Here is a 17,915-nt window from a genome sequence, read left to right on the forward strand (position 1 = left end):
TACAGATTATATTTTAATTTGGCATTACAAAGTAATGTAGTGGAGGCCGATCTATTAGCACGTTAATCAAATGCAATGTTCTAGTTCTCATAACTCATCACAAATATTTATTATGCTTTCTTAGCTACCACACCCGTTGGTTTTTCAGAGGGTCTCGTTAATCACATTCACAACTCTTTCTAGTTATCTGCAACAAATATTTAATCAATACCACAGCGCTATCTGCTGTTAATCGGTTGACATAATTGTGGACTACAAGTCCCATAAGCAAGCGTTCGTGCGTATGGACTACTACACCCATGCTAATTTAGTTCAGCGATGAGATTGAACGTTCTAGCACAGTTTCTAATACTTTCAGAATAGAAACGACTGGACACCATTACAAAACAGAAAAAGCCAACATTTTATTAAAATGCTTTGGTTTGAAGGCTCTATTCCAGCAGCCATCATCTCCGCCAAAGAACAGAGCTCCATCTTCGCCGTCGTAATAACAGGTATTGTTTTGTAGATTGCGGTAGCTTGCCAGCGCAGATTTGCTAGCAAACCAGTTGAGTTGAATGATTCGCTAATGTAGCTAGAAAACTGAGACCAAACGAGCTCTGTCATTGTCAGTAAACTAGCTATGAATATCAACAACATGACGTAACGTTAGCCAACGGGTCGAAACGGAAAGGAATGACAGCTGTCAAATATCAGCTAACGTTAAATAATACGATTTAGCTAGTTAGTTAATTGTTAGTTAACTGGTTAGTTCTAGCCGCTAATGACAACCAAACTGTCTGGCTAGCTTGCTGACCCGTTTGTTTACATACAACAGAAACATAGATAGCGTTTGGCTCGTCATTATTCACCGTTCGTTCCTTGCCTAATTTCAGTAGAACCAGCGACTGTCATCACCAACATACTTGTCTTGTGGGCAGTGCGTGTGATGCGAATTATTCACCACTTCTGACACTATTGTCTTCTACCAGGCGACGATGAGGTGTCAGCACAAATGATGTCCAGTTGGGAGGACGACAGAGTGGCCGAGGTCTCCCGTAACTGCTGTGTCGCAATCAAGGTGGATGCCAAGAGGTAGCCTATAATGCAATCCTACACTTGTGTGGATATGATACACACTGATTCCTTACATTATTTTCAAATGACGTTTGTAATACTAACATAAATGTTATGTCTTATGTTTAATTTTTTTTTCTTCTAGCGAGACATGCTCTCAGTTCTCTCAAATCTGTATCCTTCTCCAAAGGGTTTTTATTACCCCTATATTTGGACTGTTGTGTTTCTCATCCCTCAGTCATTATTTTGTGTAGAAGATGTTGCATCTCTTCTAATACCTGTGATTATTCACCAACCATATTCTTTCAGACATATTCTAGACTATGCAATCAAGTCCAATCCCTTTTATTATTGTTATTATTATTATGTTTGTTTGCCCTTAACTTCCCCTTGAAGACCCAGTGGTGTGCATCCCGTCCAGTTTCTTTATCGGAGAGAATGGAATCCCCCTGGAAGTTGTTGCCGGGAGTGTCTCTGCAGAGGAACTCATGAAAAGAATCGACAAAGTCAAACAGGTAAGACTTAAATAGAAAAGACAAATAATAACAGTAAATTGTTTCCAAGAGCGCTGAGGGTGTCACACTGAACATGCATCTCTTGTGCCTTACAGATGCACGCCCAGCAGATGGCAGGCGAGGGAGCGGAAGCAGGGACTCCCGTGGAGGCTTGCCCACCAGCCAGGGTAGCCTCAGAGCCAGCCCCAGCACAGCCCCCCTCACCCCCACTGGAGCTCCAGCCCAGCCACGCACCACCTGCAGCGCCATCCACATCTAAAGGTGTGTTTGTGTCTCAGACCACCGTTTACGATGCTGATTAATGATGGTTCACCACTGTCGTTTTGCTGCATAACAATGCAACAAAATACGAGCAGTTGCGCTATACAGAAATGTGATTCTGTGTGTGTTACTAGATACGCTACATGACTAAAATTATGTGGACAGCTGCTCGTCGAACATCTCATTCCAAAATCATGGGCATTAATATGGAGTTGGGCCCCCCCTTTGCTGCTATAACAGCCTTCACTCTTCCACTATATGATGGAACACTGCTGCAGGGACTTGCTTCCATTCAGCCACGAGTATTCGTGAGGTCGGGCACTGATGTTGGGCGATTAAGCCTGGCTCGCAGTCGGCGTAACAATTCATACCGAAGGTGTTTGATGGGGTTGAGGTCAGGCCTCTGTGCAGGCCAGTCAAGTTCTTCCACACGGATCTTGACAAACCATTGCTGTATGGACCTCGCTTTGTGCAGGGGACATTGTCATGCTGAAACAGGAAAGGGCCTTCCCCAAACTCTTGCCAAAAAGTTGGAAGCACAGAATCGTCTGGAATGTAATTGTATGCTGTAGCATTAAGATTCCCCTTCACTGGAACTAAGGGCCTAGCCCGAACCATGAAAAACAGCCCCAGACCATTATTCCTCCGCCACCAAACTTTACAGTTGGCACTATGCATTGGGGCAGGTAGCGTTCTCCTGGCATCCGCCCAACCCAGATTCTTCTGTCGGACTGCCAGATGCTGAAACGTGATTCATCAATCCAGAGAGTGCGTTTTCACTGCTCCAGAGTCCAATGGCGGTGTGATTTACACCACTCTAGCCGAGGCTCGGCATTGCACATGATGATCTTAGGCTTGTGCTCGGCCATGGAAACCCATTTCATGAAGCTCCTGACGAAGACTTGTGCTGACGTTGCTTCCAGGGGCAGTTTGGAACTTGGTAGTGAGTGTTGCAACCGAGGACAGATGATTTGTATATGCTATGCGTTTCAGCACTCGGCGGTCCAGTTCTGTGAGCTTGTGTGGCCTACCACTTCGCGGCTGAGCCGTTTCTACTTCATAATAACACCACTTAGAGTTGACCGGGGCAGCTCTAGCAGGGCAGAGATTTGATGAACTGACTTGTTGGAAGGAGGCCTCCTATGACAGTGCCATGTTGAAAGTCACTGAGCTCTTCAGTAAGACCATTCTACTGCCAACGTTTGTCTATGGAGATGGCATGGCTGTGTGCTCGATTTTATACACCTGTCAGCATCAGGTGTGGCTGAAATAGCCGAATCCACTCATTTGAAGGGGTGTCCCCATACCTTTGTATATAGTGTCCTGTTGATATGAACAACAATGTGTAGACTTAAATAGAGACACTGACATGATTGCTGTTAATTGATACACTTGGTGTTTCTCAAAATGTATGCTGACGTGCTCCAAGCACGGGAGTGTTGGAGTATGGATTCAAATCAAAGTATGCAAAACGGAGCACGGAGGGCACTTCTTGAATGCGTACTCCGTTTGTACATATTTTGAAGTATGCATCAATGCAAGCTTCAACTGAAACTATGCACTTAAATCTGAAACAACCATGTAAAACAATATTCTCCACACTCGTCCTCACAAGAACCATACTCAAGAGAACGGTGTCGAGGAATGCACGCCGCGCATCGAGCACGGTAGTATGCATATTGAGAAACACGCACTGATAATGATTTCTGTAATCCACTTGTGGTTCTGCTCAGAATCCCTGTCCAGGGCAGCAGAGGAAGGCGGAGCATCAGCCTCAGTGGTCACCCCCGGGAAAGACAGGAGCGCATTGTCAGACGACGCATCAACCAGCTCTCAGCCTGACGGGGGCCTTGATGCTAAGGTGGAGAGGTAGGAAGGACACACAACAGAGGAGCAGGGATGGAGGGTTGAAATATGCTTTATCTTTTGAAACCTTCCTTTCTGTAGGTTAACAAAGAAACTGGAGGAGAGACGGGATCAGAAAAAAAAAGATGAGGAGGTAAAGAATACTGACACCTCGCTGGTGTCCCCTACTGACACCCCCCCCTACTGACACCTCCGCTGGTGTCCCCTACTGACACCTCCCCAACTGACACCTCCTCTAGTGTCCCAACTGACACCTCCGCTGGTGTACCCTACTGACACCTCCGCTGGTGTACCCTACTGACACCTCCGCTGGTGTACCCTACTGACACCTCCGCTGGTGTACCCTACTGACACATTGCTGGTGTCCCCTACTGGCACCTCCTCTACTGACACCTCTGCTGGTGGCCCATACTGCTCCTTTAATACTATAAAATGCACATTTTGGCTAATCTAAATGTGTATACATAGAATGGATGGCCTATTGATACTTGTGTGCGCCTGTATCTATTTCTGTGTGATGATGGTCAGGGCGAAATAAAGAAGGAGATGGAGAGAAGGAAGATGGGGAAGGAGATGCTGGACTTCAAGAGGAAGAACGAGGATGAGAAGACCAAGCGCATTATGGATGAGAGGAGCAGAGAGAAGGCAGAGGAGAAGGCTGCCAGGGAGCGTGTCAAAGCACAGATCGCCCTGGTAAACAAATGCATCAAACTCTCACCCCTCAGCTTCAAAACCCACCAGACTTTGAACTAAAATAATAATCCCTTGTTGGGCCTCTCTGATTAAACTTTCACTCATTAATAACTCCCTCTAGTGGCCTGAGTGAACACTGCAGGGTTTGGTGATGAAATAGACATTGTTTGTTGTGGTGGTGTGGAATGAGTATAGTGGCTGGCTGATGCAAGTTTGTCCCCACAGGACCGTGCTGACAGAGCTGCCCGCTATGCCAATAACCAGGAGGAGGTGGAGGCAGCCCGGCTGGCAGCACTGCAGGCCAGACAAGCAGAGGCGGAGGCCAAGAAGGATATCGCACACAGGGAGAGGAGGTATAAAGCTACTTTAGTCACAGGAGAAAATGTAGATTCACTTTAAACAGTAATTTTTTTTTTTACACCCAAGAAGTTCTATGTTGTATGTCAACACTAATTTAATCATAGAATAACATTTTAAAAACTGTGTTATTTTCCTCCAGCGCCATAGCAAGAATACAGTTCCGTCTCCCAGATGGTTCTTTCTTCACCAGGCAGTTCTCCTCAGAGGCCAGACTGAATGAGGCTCGGCAGTTTGCTGTCAATGTAAGACTTGTCCCAACTCAAGTTAGACAAGTGAATATTAAGAACATGTTCATTCTCTCTGGTGGAATATGATATTAAATATCATCATGCCGGCTGTCACAAAAGAGTTTGTATTTCTCCTTTCAGGAAGTGGGAAATCGATATGGCAACTTCTCCCTGGCGACTATGTTCCCTCGCAGGGAGTTTACGGCTGACGACCTGGGTAAGACTCTACTGGAGTTGGAGCTGACTCCCGGTGCCTCCATAGTCCTGCTGCCTGTGAGTGCCTGGAAACCAAATACATCTCCCATTTTCCACTTTGTCATTTGTGAATTCACAACAAGACAGTGTCATAGTATCACTGCACAGTTAGATGTAGTCCTCGACCATGCATGTATGGTTGACTTTATGTAAGGTTTAGGTTTCTTTGTGTACATTGGTCTAGTTTCCCATGTTTGTTTTAGGGACTTTTTGCTTGTTTTCCCTGGTAAAATGACTACACTGAGTATAATGTGTTTTATATCCTTCCTAACCGCTTCCAGCAAACAGGACGGCCCAATAACACGGTGGTGCAGTCGTCCTCTGGAGGGGGTATCTGGGCTGTGTTGGGTACCATCCTCTACCCCCTGCTGGCTGTGTGGAGGTTCCTGAGCGGCTTCCTCTTCACCAGCCCCCCCACCCCCGGAGCAGCAGGCCCCAGAGGCCCAGCCCAGCAGCCCAACACTAACTCAGGCTCTGGTTCCTCCTCATCTGCTGAACCGAAGAGGTGAGGCCCCATCCAGCAGGCTCTTCGATGTACACTCTTATGTTTAGGAGTAGCTGAGATTGTTGTGATGGTACATTATGGTTAGGAGTTCAGGTGACAAGACTTTGCCCGATTGCTACAATGTACAATTACATTGTAATGGAATGGTTAGACTCGTCCAGGGTAATCATTATCAGAGGTCATAACACAAACATGCTTTGTTGTTGTAGCCAGAGGGCAAAGAATTCTGAGAATGAATCTCGGGGTTTGATTGAATAGTGTGGTTGTGTAAGATTGGGTGTTCTAAAGCCTAATTGGTTTGTTTCACATCTTCAGAGAAACCCTTCGCAAACGCACACTGGAGAAGCAACCAGTAGACTTCAAACGAGACGGCAAAATCCACAGGCTACGGAATCACCAGGACAGTGAGGATGAAAATAACACTTGGAACGGAAACTCTACCCAGCAGATGTAGTGCAATAACACTCTCGCCCTCCCTCCTCCCATCTCTCCCTTTCCCCCCCTCCTGCTAATATTAGGGCTGTTTGTTTTATGTTTATCTTGTCTAAGCCTGTACTCTGCTCCTTCCCTGCATGGGTAGATGTAATCAAGTTTACCTCCTGACCGTTGGGCTTGAACAGAGAAGACCCCCTTTGTGTTGAAACTGTTACTTGATTCATTCAGCCTCTTACAGAATACAACCAGCCTGGGGGGGACCTTCAGTATCCTGACATGTCTGATGAAGGGCTGAGACAGGTGTTGATTGATGGCCTTGTCTAAATGAGAACTTTTGTGTTTTATTTAACATTCAATAACCAGATAAAACGCTGTTTAATGATGTATGATATGAGGCCTCTGGTCTGGCAGAGGGGGCTGTGTGTGTAGCAGTGTTTAACCAAGGCTGTGGCCCCTTGGTATAGACTACCTCCCTCGTTAGTAGAATGTGTTTCTACTACCAGTTGAACATGGGAAACCACTGTACTGCTCTCATTTAACTATGGGAATAAAAATACATGTTTTTCAATAAACAATCATAAATCAAGCCTTACCGTAATACTTTTTTTGGTTTGCAATGTCATCTAATGAGCTGTGAAACAATCAGGTCTTTATTGGTTCAGATGTGCAAAATACAATTGATTTGAGATTCTTGCTTTATAAAATGGTAATTATGACCTAAAGTTGTGTGTATATATCACAGGATAGTGATTAATTTACGTCTGTCCCTAATTTTAAGGTCACCCTGTTATCGGAACTCTCGTTTTAATATGGTCAAACTATTTATTTTCAAAAGAAACAGTCAAATCAGGTGAGCTGGTTCTGTTTTAGGTCCTTTCTGGTAGAAAACTGAGCAGGTCGAGCATAACACGTCTACCCTGTTACCCAGAGACTGGCTAGAAATGTAAGCTTGCATTCAATTGCCCCTCCGTTGAACACAAGCTTCCATTTTCATGGCTGATTTAAGATTACTATAGTCTTTTATTTAACCCCTTGAAATGGGGAGAAGAAAAAAAATTGAACATGCATGTGCTCTTATGATCATGTTAAAATTAGGTGACGTTACACTTCTCAAAAGGCACTGAATTGGTGGAACGACTCAGCTAGCATTGTCATGATAATTTAAAAAACAAACTACACATAGCCATTGAGGCTGTATACAAGAATAGTATCTTTGTTGTCTTCTCTATATATACAGTTGAAGTCGGAAGTTTACATACCCTTAGTTTGGAGTCATTAAAACTCGTTTTTCAACCACTCCACAAATTTCTTATTAACAAACTATAGTTTTGGCAAGTCGGTTAGGACATCTACTTTTTTCATGACACAATTGTCCACAGATTATTTCACTATCACAATTCCAGTGGGTCAGAAGTTTACATACACTAAATTGACTGCCTATAAACAGCTTGGAAAATTCCAGATTATGTCATGGCTTTAGAAGCTTCTGATAGGCTAATTGACATCATTTGAGTCAATTGAAGGTGTACCTGTGGATGTATTTCAAAACCTACCTTCAAACTCAGTGCCTCTTTGCTTGAAATCATGGGAAAATCAAAAGAAATCAGTCAAGACCTCAGATTTTTTTTTAGACCGCCACCAGTCTGGTTCATCCTTGGGAGCAATTTCCAAACACCTGAAGGTACCACATTCATCTGTACAAACAATAGTACGCAAGTATTGGGACCACGCAGCCGTCATACCGCTCAGGAAGGAGACCCGTTCTGTCTCCTAGAGATGAACGTACTTTGGTGCGAAATGTGCAAATCAATCCCAGAACAAAAGCAAAGGACCTTGTGAAGATGCTGGAGGAAACAGGTACAAAAGTATCTATCCACAGTAAAAATGAGTTCTATATCAACATAACCTGACTATATTGACATAAGGCCCCTCAGCAAGGAAGAAGCCACTGCTCCAAAACCGCCATAAAAAAAGCCAGACTACGGTTTGCAACTGCACATGGGGACAAAGATCGTACTTTTTGGAGAAATGTCCTCTGGTCTGATGAAACAAAAGTAGAACTGTTTGGCCATAATGACCATTGTTATGTTTGGAGGAAAAAAGGGGATGCTTGCAAGCCGAAGAACACCATCCCAAACTTGAAGCACGAAGGTGGCAGCATCATGATGTGGGGGTGCTTTGCTGCAGGAGGGACTGGTGCACTTCACAAAATAGATGGCATCATGAGGTAGGAAAATTATGTAGATATATTGAAGCAACATCTCAAGACATCGGTCAGGAAGTTAAAGCTTGGTCGCAAATGGGTCTTCCAAATGGACAATGACCCCAAACATACTTCCGAAGTTGTGCAAAATGGCTTTAGAACAACAAAGTCAAGGTATTGGAGTGGCCATCACAAAGCCCTGACCTCAATCCCATAGAAAATTTGTAGGCAGAACTGAAAAAGCATGTGCGAGCAAGGAGGCCTACAAACATGACTCAGTTACACCAGCTCTGTCAAGAAGGGGCCAAAATTCACCCAACTTAATGTGGGAAGCTTGTGGAAGGCTACCTGAAACGTTTGACCCAAGTTAAACAATTTAAAGGCCATACACTCAATTAGTATTTAGTAGCATGTAAACTTCTGACCCACTAGGAATGTGATTAAAGCTAAAATAAATAATTCTCTACTATTATTCTGACATTTCACATTCTTAAAATAAAGTGGTGATCCTAACTGACCTAAGACAGGGAATTTTTACTACGATTAAATGTCAGGAATTGTGAAAAACTATGTTTAAATGTATTTGGCTAAGGTGTATGTAAACTTCTGACTTCAACTATAACTTATTTTAATATCTTATGTTCTTATCTGTACTTTGTCATGTATTTGTACGTTTTATGTGGATCCCAGGAAGAGTAGCTGCTGCATGTGCAGTAGCTAATGGGGATTCTAATAAACTAAACATGTCACAGCTTCTCTGTGCCAAACTAAAACGCAGAATTTCCCACCTTCGACCTGGTTAAAGAGCCTCATACCTAGGAAAATATCAATACTCTACTTTAAGGCATTAGGTCTACTTGCCTCCTAAGTATTTGACAAGTTTTTAATTGTTGTTTCAGTCCTTAAAATAAGATTTCCATCTCTCAGATGGTCTTGAAGCTGATGAGGTAGTCTGGATAGGCACCTGCATCACAGAACACCACATAGATAAACGGATTCTGCAGATCATTGACGGCACAGTCATGTAGCCCCAGGCGGAGGTCAGCGGGGTTCAGGGGGTTTGGCTCCTTCATGCCTTTCCCCCCCAGGCAGGGTGAACCCACCAGCGCCCTGGCACGGTACATGTACTTCAGCCCACTGGCATCTGGTTTGGAGTATGTATCGTGGCACGAGTACCACATCTCTTTGGCAAAGTAAGTCCCGTCGCCGTATGCAGTAGCTAAGAGGAAAACAGATTCAAGGTTAATTAAACACTGAATGAAAATGGAGGGCTTCATCTTCAGGAATCTAGTCAAACCACAAGACTGTTTTTGCTGTGATAAGAACTTTAAATTGTTTGCTAAATCTTTGATTAAGCTCCTCCTAAGAGCACTGTCAGTATCTACCTGAAGAGAGCAGTAACGAGGCTATAGATTGTTCCGTACCGTTTCTCCCACAGAAGCTCCTGTTGAAACCACAGGTGTTGATTTTCTGACAGATGTCTTTGGTTGTTCCGTGGTAAAGGTTCAGCTCGTTCTTGTTTTTGGGATACTTCTTATCCATCGCCTGTTTTTTCACTGCGTACCTCTGCCACTGGTCTTTGCTCTGAATCCTCTGGATCTGTCAGTGGTAATTGAGAAGAAGAAAAAAAATATTCTGGTTATATATGTAATCTATACATCACAACAGTAACACCTCACTGAAAGCGCGAACCACTGCTTTTAATCAGGGCAAGACGACTGCAAACATGACCGAATACAAACAGTGTAGCTATTCCCTCCGCAAGGCAATCAAACAAGCTAAGCGTCAGTATAGAGACAAAGTAGAGTCGCATTTCAACGGCTCAGACACGAGAGGTATGTGGCAGGGTCTACAGTCTATCACGGACTACAAAAAGAAAACCAGCCCCGTCGCGGACCAGGATGTCCTTCTCCCAGACAAACTAAACAACTTCTTTGCTCGCTTTGAGGACAATACAGTACCAACGACACGGCCCGCTACCAAAACCTGCAGACTCTCCTTCACCGCAGCCAATGTGACTAAAGCATTTAAATGTGTTAACCCTCGCAAGGCTGCCGCCCCAGACGGCATCCCTAGCCGCGTCCTCAGAGCATGCGCAGACTAGCTGGCTGGTGTGTTACGGACATATTCAATCTATCCTTATCCCAGTCTGCTGTTCCCACATGCTTCAAGAGGGCCACCATTGTTCCTGTTCCCAAGAAAGCGAAGGTAACTGAGCTAAATGACTATTGCCCCGTAGCACTCACCTCCGTCATCATGAAGTGCTTTGAGAGACTAGTCAAGGATCATATCACCTCCACCCTACCTGACACCCTAGACCCACTCCAATTTGCTTACCGTCCCAATAGGTCCACAGACGACGCAATCACACTGCACACTGCCCTAACCCATCTGGACAAGAGGAATACCTATGTAAGAATGTTGTTCATCGACTACAGCTCAGCATTTAACACCATAGTACCCTCCAAACTTGTCATTCAGCTCGAGACCCTGGGTCTCGACCCCGCCCTGTGCAACTGGGTCATGGACTTCCTGACAGGCCGCCCCCAAGGTGGTGAGGGTAGGAAACAACATCTCCACCCAGCTGATCCTCAACACTGGGGCCCCACAAGGGTGCGTTCTGAGCCCTCTCCTGTACTCCGTGTTCACCCACGACTGCGTGGCCATGCACGCCTCCAACTCAATCATCAAGTTTGCAGACGACACTACAGTGGTAGGCTTGATTACCAACAACGACGAGACGGCCTACAGGGAGGAGGTGAGGGCCACGCAGTCATGGGTGAACAGGAAGTACAGGAGAGGGCTGAGAACGCACCCTTGGTGAGTGTGGTATCAGGAAAATAACCTCACACTCAACGTCAACAAAACAAAGGAGATGATCGTGGACTTCAGGAAACAGCAGAGGGAGCATCCCCCTATCCACATCGACAGGACAGTAGTGGAGAAGGTGGAAAGTTTTAAGTTCCTCGGCGTACACATCACGGACAAACTGAAATGGTCCACCCACACAGACAGCGTGGTGAAGAAGGCGCAACAGCGCCTCTTCAACCTCCAGAGGCTGAAAAAATTCAGCTTGTCACCAAAATCACTCACAAACTTTTACAGATGCACAATCGAGAGCATCCTGTCGGGCTGTATCACCGCCTGGTACGGCAACTGCTCCGCCCACAACCGTAAGGCTCTCCAGAGGGTAGTGAGGTCTGCACAACGCATCACCGGGGGCAAACTACCTGCCCTCCAGGACACCTACACCACCCGATGTCACAGGAAGGCCAAAAAGATCATCAAGGACAACAACCACCCGAGCCACTGCCTGTTCACCCCGCTATCATCCAGAGGGTGAGGTCAGTACAGGTGCATCAAAGCTGGGACATATTCTAATTCATTCCTTTACACTTGTGTATATAAGGTAGTTGATGTGAAATTGTTAGATTACTTGTTAGATATTACTGCATGGTCGGAACTAGAAGCACAAGCATTTATCTACACTCGCATTAACATCTGCTAACCATGTGTATGTGACAAATAAAATGTGATTTGATTTACCTGGACAATTTGAATGGTTGGCTGCGTATTAGTACTTGGGTTCTTGCTGGTTGCAATGAACTCATTCTCAATTCTCTGGTACTCTCCTGAATTGGGAGCCAGTGTGACGATCTCCAGATCCTTGCCCTCCATTCTAGTCCAGCTCTGTGGGAACTGAATGACGGCTGAAAAACAGAAAATAATTGAACAGATCATCAATGTAAAAACACGACCATGAGCGTTATCACCGAAGTTTGACAGGAAAATTCTCTTAATATTCTGTATTGGACACTGTATAAAACTATACATTTGTATGAACTAAAAACTATACTTTCATATAAAACCTTTTCCTAAACATTAAAACCGAGGCATTACCTGTTTCAGAGTCCGCCACAAGGCTCCTTTTGACCCTGGTGATGGTCCCTTTGCTGTCGGTCTGCTGCATGTCCTTCAGGTCCACAGTGAATGTCTCCCCCTGGTGGTTATATTTAAAACGCTTCTCTTTCCTGTGGAAGGCCAGCTCCAGATCATAGCTTAGACTACAGTCCAGCTCTCCCCAGGTCTCTCCCTCCCCCGCTTCCCAGCGCACCGTCTCCCTCAGCCTCTTCTCCTCTCCCTCCCGGCTCTCCCTGTCCCTTGCCCCCTGCAGATAGTCCTTAATCTGGAGGACGGCGGAGAGAACGTCGTCTTTCTTCCCAGAGATGGTCATCTTGTCTGGGGRCGCCACCAGGACATGGACCTGGTTCTTCTGGCTCAGAGCCACGATGGCCTCCTTCTGGGCCTCCAGGAGCAGGGGCAGGTGGCTGGAGAGAAGGTCCTGGCTAATGCACTCCTCAGAGATCAGCTCGTCCAGGAGTTTCTTCACCTTGGTCAGGCTGGCAGGGGAGGGCCCATACACCACAGCCTCCATACCGGGGAAGACCACGGCTGCTGTGGCACTGGCCAAAAACAGGGCTGGTTTGGTAGGGGTGGGCTGGGTTGGTCTGGTTGTTTTGGCAGTTTTTGATAACTTTTGGGCTATGGGAGTGAATTAAAAAACAAAGAGTGCTGTGAGGAACCTTACAAGACTTTCAAAAATAACAACATTGTATGCTTTGGTTTTGTATTAATGAAACAGAAAAAGAACATGATCTAATTCTGTATACAGCCAAATTCTTAAAGGTATATTGATGATTAAAGTCCCACTCCCACCTCCTTAGAACCTCATTTATCCACCGGATTGACTAAACAAAAGGCACATATTTTTGTGCCCTTAAGTGTGTTTACTTTACTGTGGGACTTTAAGTTAAAGGTTGCAGCTTCAACTCTGGTCTTAAAACCCTGACACCTACCTGCAGGCTTGGGGATCACCTTCTTGAACCTTTTCATAACCTCCTCAAAGTCCTTTATCATCTTGGCTTGGAATATAACAATGTGAATCGTTGTAACTGACGGAGTTCTGATGCTTATCAGTAAATCAGCTATCGCGGCCATCATTGCATTCCCGACCTGCACTGCTCCCAAGTTACCAGCACCTGTACAAGGCCACAAACAATACCACATCTGTTAGAACAGACACTTGTGTCTTTAGTGTCCAGTGTATTTATTTGTTATATCTTCATACAGTACATGGACAGCAAATAATACACGTCACTGTAAGGTTTTCAACAATAATACTAGATTGTTATTATGCCTACCTGTACCGAGCGCTGGGAAAGAGACAGATTGTATTTTCTGGTCTTCACACATCTTTAACACTTTAAGCATGGAGCTGGTGATCTCCTTCTCCTTGGTCTGTCCCACCATGTGGATGATGTGCTTGGTCTTGAGATTCCCAGGCTTGGTCATGACAACACCATCACTGGGTTGGGTCCCTGGGATCAGAACGGAAAAAAAGGATTAGCAAGTMATTTTTTACTGTGTTAGAATGAATGTATATTAGGGCAGTTTACGATTCGATACGTATCTAGAGCTCCGATACAATACAGGAATAGATTTGTTTGATTAGGGGAACGAATTGATGCGCTTTGGTTTCAATTTGACTCACGTTATTGTTGTTGTTGCATGAACACATTCATTTTCCATTTGAAATTAAAATCTGCTGCTGATGGGAGCTCAGGAGCTGGGCCTCTCTGAGCTGGATCTGTCTGAGATGACATCTCTGAGTGGCCCTCTGTTAGTGTCTGTCAATGGTGTGTATAGGCAACTAAGCTGAGCCATTGGTCAGACTAAGTGAACAAGTACCACCCCACTACCAGATTAGAGTATTTGTTATTTTATTAGGATCCCCATGAGCTGTTGCGAAAGCAGTAGCTACTCTTCCAGGGGTCCACACAAAACATGAAATAATACAGAACATTAATAGACAAGGACAGCTCAAGGACAGAACTACATACATTTGAAAACGGCACTCGTAGCCTACATATCAATACATWCACACAAATATCTAGGTTAAAGAGGGGAGAGGCGTTGTGCCGTGAGGTGTTGCTTTCTCTGTTGTTGTTTTTTAAAAGCAGGTTTGCTGTTCATTTGAGCAATATGAGATGGGAGTTCCATGCAATAATGGCTCTATACAGTGCCTTCGGAAAGTATTCAGACCCCTTGACTTTTTATTTATTTAACAATTATTTATGTTAGTCTTATTCTAAAACRGATTAAATAAAATAAAAATYCTCAGCAAATCTACATACAATAAACCCATAATGACACAGTGAAAAGTATTTTTGGAAATGTTTGCAAATTTATTGAAAACAAAAAACAGATATACCTTATTTACATAAGTATTCAGACCCTTTGCTATGAGACTCGAAATTGAGCTCAGGTGCATCCTGTTTCCATCGATCATCCTTAAGATGTTTCTACAACTTGATTGGATTCCACCTGTGGTAAATGTAATTGATTGGAGGTGATTTGGAAAGGCGCACACCTGTCTATATAAGGTCCCACAGTTGACAGTTCATGTCAGAGCAAAAACCAAGCTATGAGGTCGAAGGAAATGTCTGTAGAGCTCCAAGATAGGATTGTGTTGAGGCACAGATCTGGGGAAGGGTACCAAAAAATTTCTGCAGCCTCTATGGAGATGGTAGAACCTTCCAGAAGGACAACCATCTCTGCAGTACTCCACCAATCAGGCCTTTATGGTAGAGTGGCCAGATGGAAGCCACTCTTCAGTAAAAGGCACATGACAGCCCGCTTGGAGTTTGCCAAAATGCACTTAAAAAAAACTCAGACCATGAGACACAATATTCTCTAGTCTGATGAAACCTCTGGGCGAAGGTTCAACCTTCCAACAGGACAACGTGGGAGTGACTTCGGGACAAGTCTCTGAATGTCCTTGAGGGCCCAGCCAGAGCCCGGGCTTGAACCCGATCGAACATCTCTGAAGAGACCTGAAAATAGTTGTGCAGCAACGCTCCCCATCCAACCTGACAGAACTTGAGAGGATCTGCAGAGAAGAATGGGAGAAACTCCCTAATTGCAGGTGTGCCAAGCTTGTAGTGTCATACCCAAGAAGACTCGAGGCTGTAATCGCTGACAAAGGTGATTCAACAAAGTAATGAGTAAAGGGTCTGAATACTTACGTAAATTTGATATTTCCGTTTTTAATTTTTAATAAACTAGCAAACATTTCTAAAAACCTGTTTTTGCATTATGGGCTGTTGTGTGTAGATTGAGGGGAAAAAACGATTTAATACATTTTATAATTAGGCTGTAACCTAACAAAATGTGGAAAGTCAAGGTGTCTGAATACTTTCCTTAAGGCAAAGTATAATGCTGTATGCTTTCATGATTTTGTTCTGGATTTGGGGACTGTGAAAAGACCGCTGATGGCACATCTAGTGAGGTAATTTTCAACACATTGTTTCTTATAAAAGGAAGATGTCCTGCAGTCAATCTCTCCTCAACTCTTAGCCAAGAGAGACTGGCATGCATAGTATTTATATTAGCCCTCTGATTGCAATGAAGAGCAAGACGTGCTGCTCTGTTCTGGTTCAGCTACAACTTCACTAGCTAGGTATTTCTTTGCAGCACTTGACCACATGACTGGACAATAATTAAGATAAGACAACTTTTTGGAGTGTGTTGTCAAAAAAGCAGAGCATCTCTTTATTATGGACAGACTTCTCCCCATCTTTATAACCATTGCATCTATGTTTTGACCATGACAGTTTACAATCTAAGGTAACAAGTAATTTAGTCAACTTGTTCAACAGCCATACCATTCATTACCAGATTAAGCTGCGGTCTAGTGTTTAGGGAATGATTTGTATCAAAAACAATGCTCTTAGTTTAAGAGATGTTCAGGACCAGTTTATTATTGCCCACCAATTTCAAAACTGACTGCAACTCCTTGTTAAGAGTTTCAGTGACTTCATTAGCTGTGGTGGCTGACACGTATATGGTTGAATCATCAGCATACATGGACACACAGGCTTTGTTTAATGCCAGTGGCAGGTCATTGGTAAAAATAGAAAAGAGTAGAGGGCCTAGAAAGCTGCCCTGCGGTACACCACACTTTACATGTTTGACATTATAGAGGCTTCCATTAAAGAGAACCCCCTGAGTTCTATTAGATAGATAGCTCTGAATCCACTGTATGGCAGAGATTGAAAAGCCATAACACAGGTCATGGTCAATAATATCAAAGGCTGCACTGAAATCCAACAATACAGTTCCCACAACCATCTTATTATCAATCTTTCAACCAATCATCAGTCATTTGTCAGTGCAGTATATGTTGAGTTCCCTTCTCTATAAGCATGCCGAAAGTCAATTTGTTTGCAGAGAAATAGCATTGTATTTGGTCAAACACAATTTTTCCAACAGTTTGCTAAGAGCTGTGTTGGGTTCTGAGAATATGAAATGTTACTTATTCATGTGTCAGGGAAAAATTACATACTTACCTGACTTGTTTGATATTAATAGTAAACGGTTATATATTTAACCAAGCGTAAGACTGGCCTGCTAATGCTGAGTTTTTATGGTGTCCACTCTAGCTTCCTGCAGTTAGTCTGGGCATCTGGTTAAGGAAATGGGTTTTGCTAAGGATAGCTTGAGCTGACAATGACTTGGTGATAAAATTCTAAAAGCTGGCATTCTATAGACAAGATGTGGTGTGTGTGACCCGAGGTAGAGATAGCCTGGAAGAGTTTAGAACAATGTCTCATTGTCTCATTTTTCTTGCATCTGGGAAACTAAGCCGGGTTGGAAGTAAAACAACATCCCGTGCAGATAACCAGGAGATGGACCAAGGTGGCTTATGGGAAGGGTAGAAAAGACTGACTGAGCATTTAGGGCCTATATAAGACGTTTTTTCATTATCAGTTAATAAGCTCTCGGCAACACAACCTAGAGTGTGCGCTCGACGGTTTCATTATTGCAATAATTAATCGATGTTGAATAAAGATGATTGCTTGAATAATTGTCCAAGTCTCTCTCAGTACTGACATTTCCACTACACATGTCACTGATGGAGTGCTAAGGTTGAGGGTCTACAACAGAAATTAAGGGTTACAGGAGGAAGGTATTTAGTGGATGCAGCTTAGCTTGGAATGTGTTGAGTGCAGGGAAGCGGTTACATGTGGCAGGCATTGATAAGGGGAGACGGGTGGAGATCTTAGAAACTAACAAATGTCACTGTGGGAGAGAGGGTCATGTATAACATTTATATTATGTCAGGATATGTTATTGTTAGCCATCAGGGACCCTCTGGGAGGAGAAGAGACACAGTCTGGTATCAATAACCATGACAGCCTTGAGTTGGGGAGGAGTGAACACTTTGGTGTAGAGGTCAGGTTAGATGAAGTGAGGAAGAACAGATATCACTAAGGTTCTGTCTAGCAGCAGAGATGCATTGACTGTTCGGTTGTGGAGGAGGGGACTCAGCCTAGGAGAAAGGGTTAAATATCAGTGCTTGTGTGAAATGTTTTTTTTGTCTGAATACAGCTGTGTCGACCCTTTGAGAAGAATTAAACTAGGTTAAGCTTCTCTAGTGTCTGCGAGTTATTTACTCTGAAAAATAAGAACCTAACAGC

General features: G+C 44.1%; 2 protein-coding genes across 3 annotated transcripts in view; one reads left to right on the top strand and one right to left on the bottom strand.

The window, feature by feature from the left end:
- Nucleotides 1-274: 274 nt before the first annotated feature.
- Nucleotides 275-6,759, top strand: LOC111959741 (UBX domain-containing protein 4). 2 transcript variants are annotated; one of them, XM_023981529.2, is made up of 13 exons: nucleotides 275-494; nucleotides 972-1,074; nucleotides 1,202-1,230; nucleotides 1,453-1,571; nucleotides 1,667-1,832; nucleotides 3,566-3,701; nucleotides 3,780-3,831; nucleotides 4,227-4,391; nucleotides 4,617-4,744; nucleotides 4,891-4,993; nucleotides 5,120-5,251; nucleotides 5,515-5,738; nucleotides 6,054-6,759. In XM_023981529.2, exons 1-13 carry the CDS (start codon nucleotides 413-415, stop codon nucleotides 6,190-6,192), a joined length of 1,578 nt encoding a protein of 525 aa, XP_023837297.1. In that variant the 5' UTR covers nucleotides 275-412; the 3' UTR covers nucleotides 6,193-6,759. The 2 variants fall into 2 exon arrangements, with proteins under 2 accessions (XP_023837297.1, XP_023837298.1); XM_023981530.2 differs by having other exon boundaries at nucleotides 4,239-4,391.
- Nucleotides 6,760-6,810: 51 nt separating this feature from the next.
- LOC111959810 (protein mono-ADP-ribosyltransferase PARP14) overlaps nucleotides 6,811-17,915 on the bottom strand; it is a 42,178-nt gene continuing 31,073 nt past the window's right edge. Inside the window, exons 26-31 of the mRNA XM_023981605.2 lie at nucleotides 13,578-13,754; nucleotides 13,233-13,415; nucleotides 12,277-12,918; nucleotides 11,923-12,086; nucleotides 9,801-9,975; nucleotides 6,811-9,595 (exon numbers count right to left, since the gene is read on the bottom strand). Coding sequence (XP_023837373.2) covers nucleotides 9,300-9,595; nucleotides 9,801-9,975; nucleotides 11,923-12,086; nucleotides 12,277-12,918; nucleotides 13,233-13,415; nucleotides 13,578-13,754 — 1,637 coding nt within the window. The 3' untranslated portion in view covers nucleotides 6,811-9,299. The remainder of the gene's footprint in view (nucleotides 9,596-9,800; nucleotides 9,976-11,922; nucleotides 12,087-12,276; nucleotides 12,919-13,232; nucleotides 13,416-13,577; nucleotides 13,755-17,915) is intronic.

This window comes from Salvelinus sp. IW2-2015, linkage group LG36 (assembly GCF_002910315.2).
Source record: "Salvelinus sp. IW2-2015 linkage group LG36, ASM291031v2, whole genome shotgun sequence".
In the NCBI taxonomy this organism is placed as follows: domain Eukaryota; kingdom Metazoa; phylum Chordata; class Actinopteri; order Salmoniformes; family Salmonidae; genus Salvelinus; species Salvelinus sp. IW2-2015.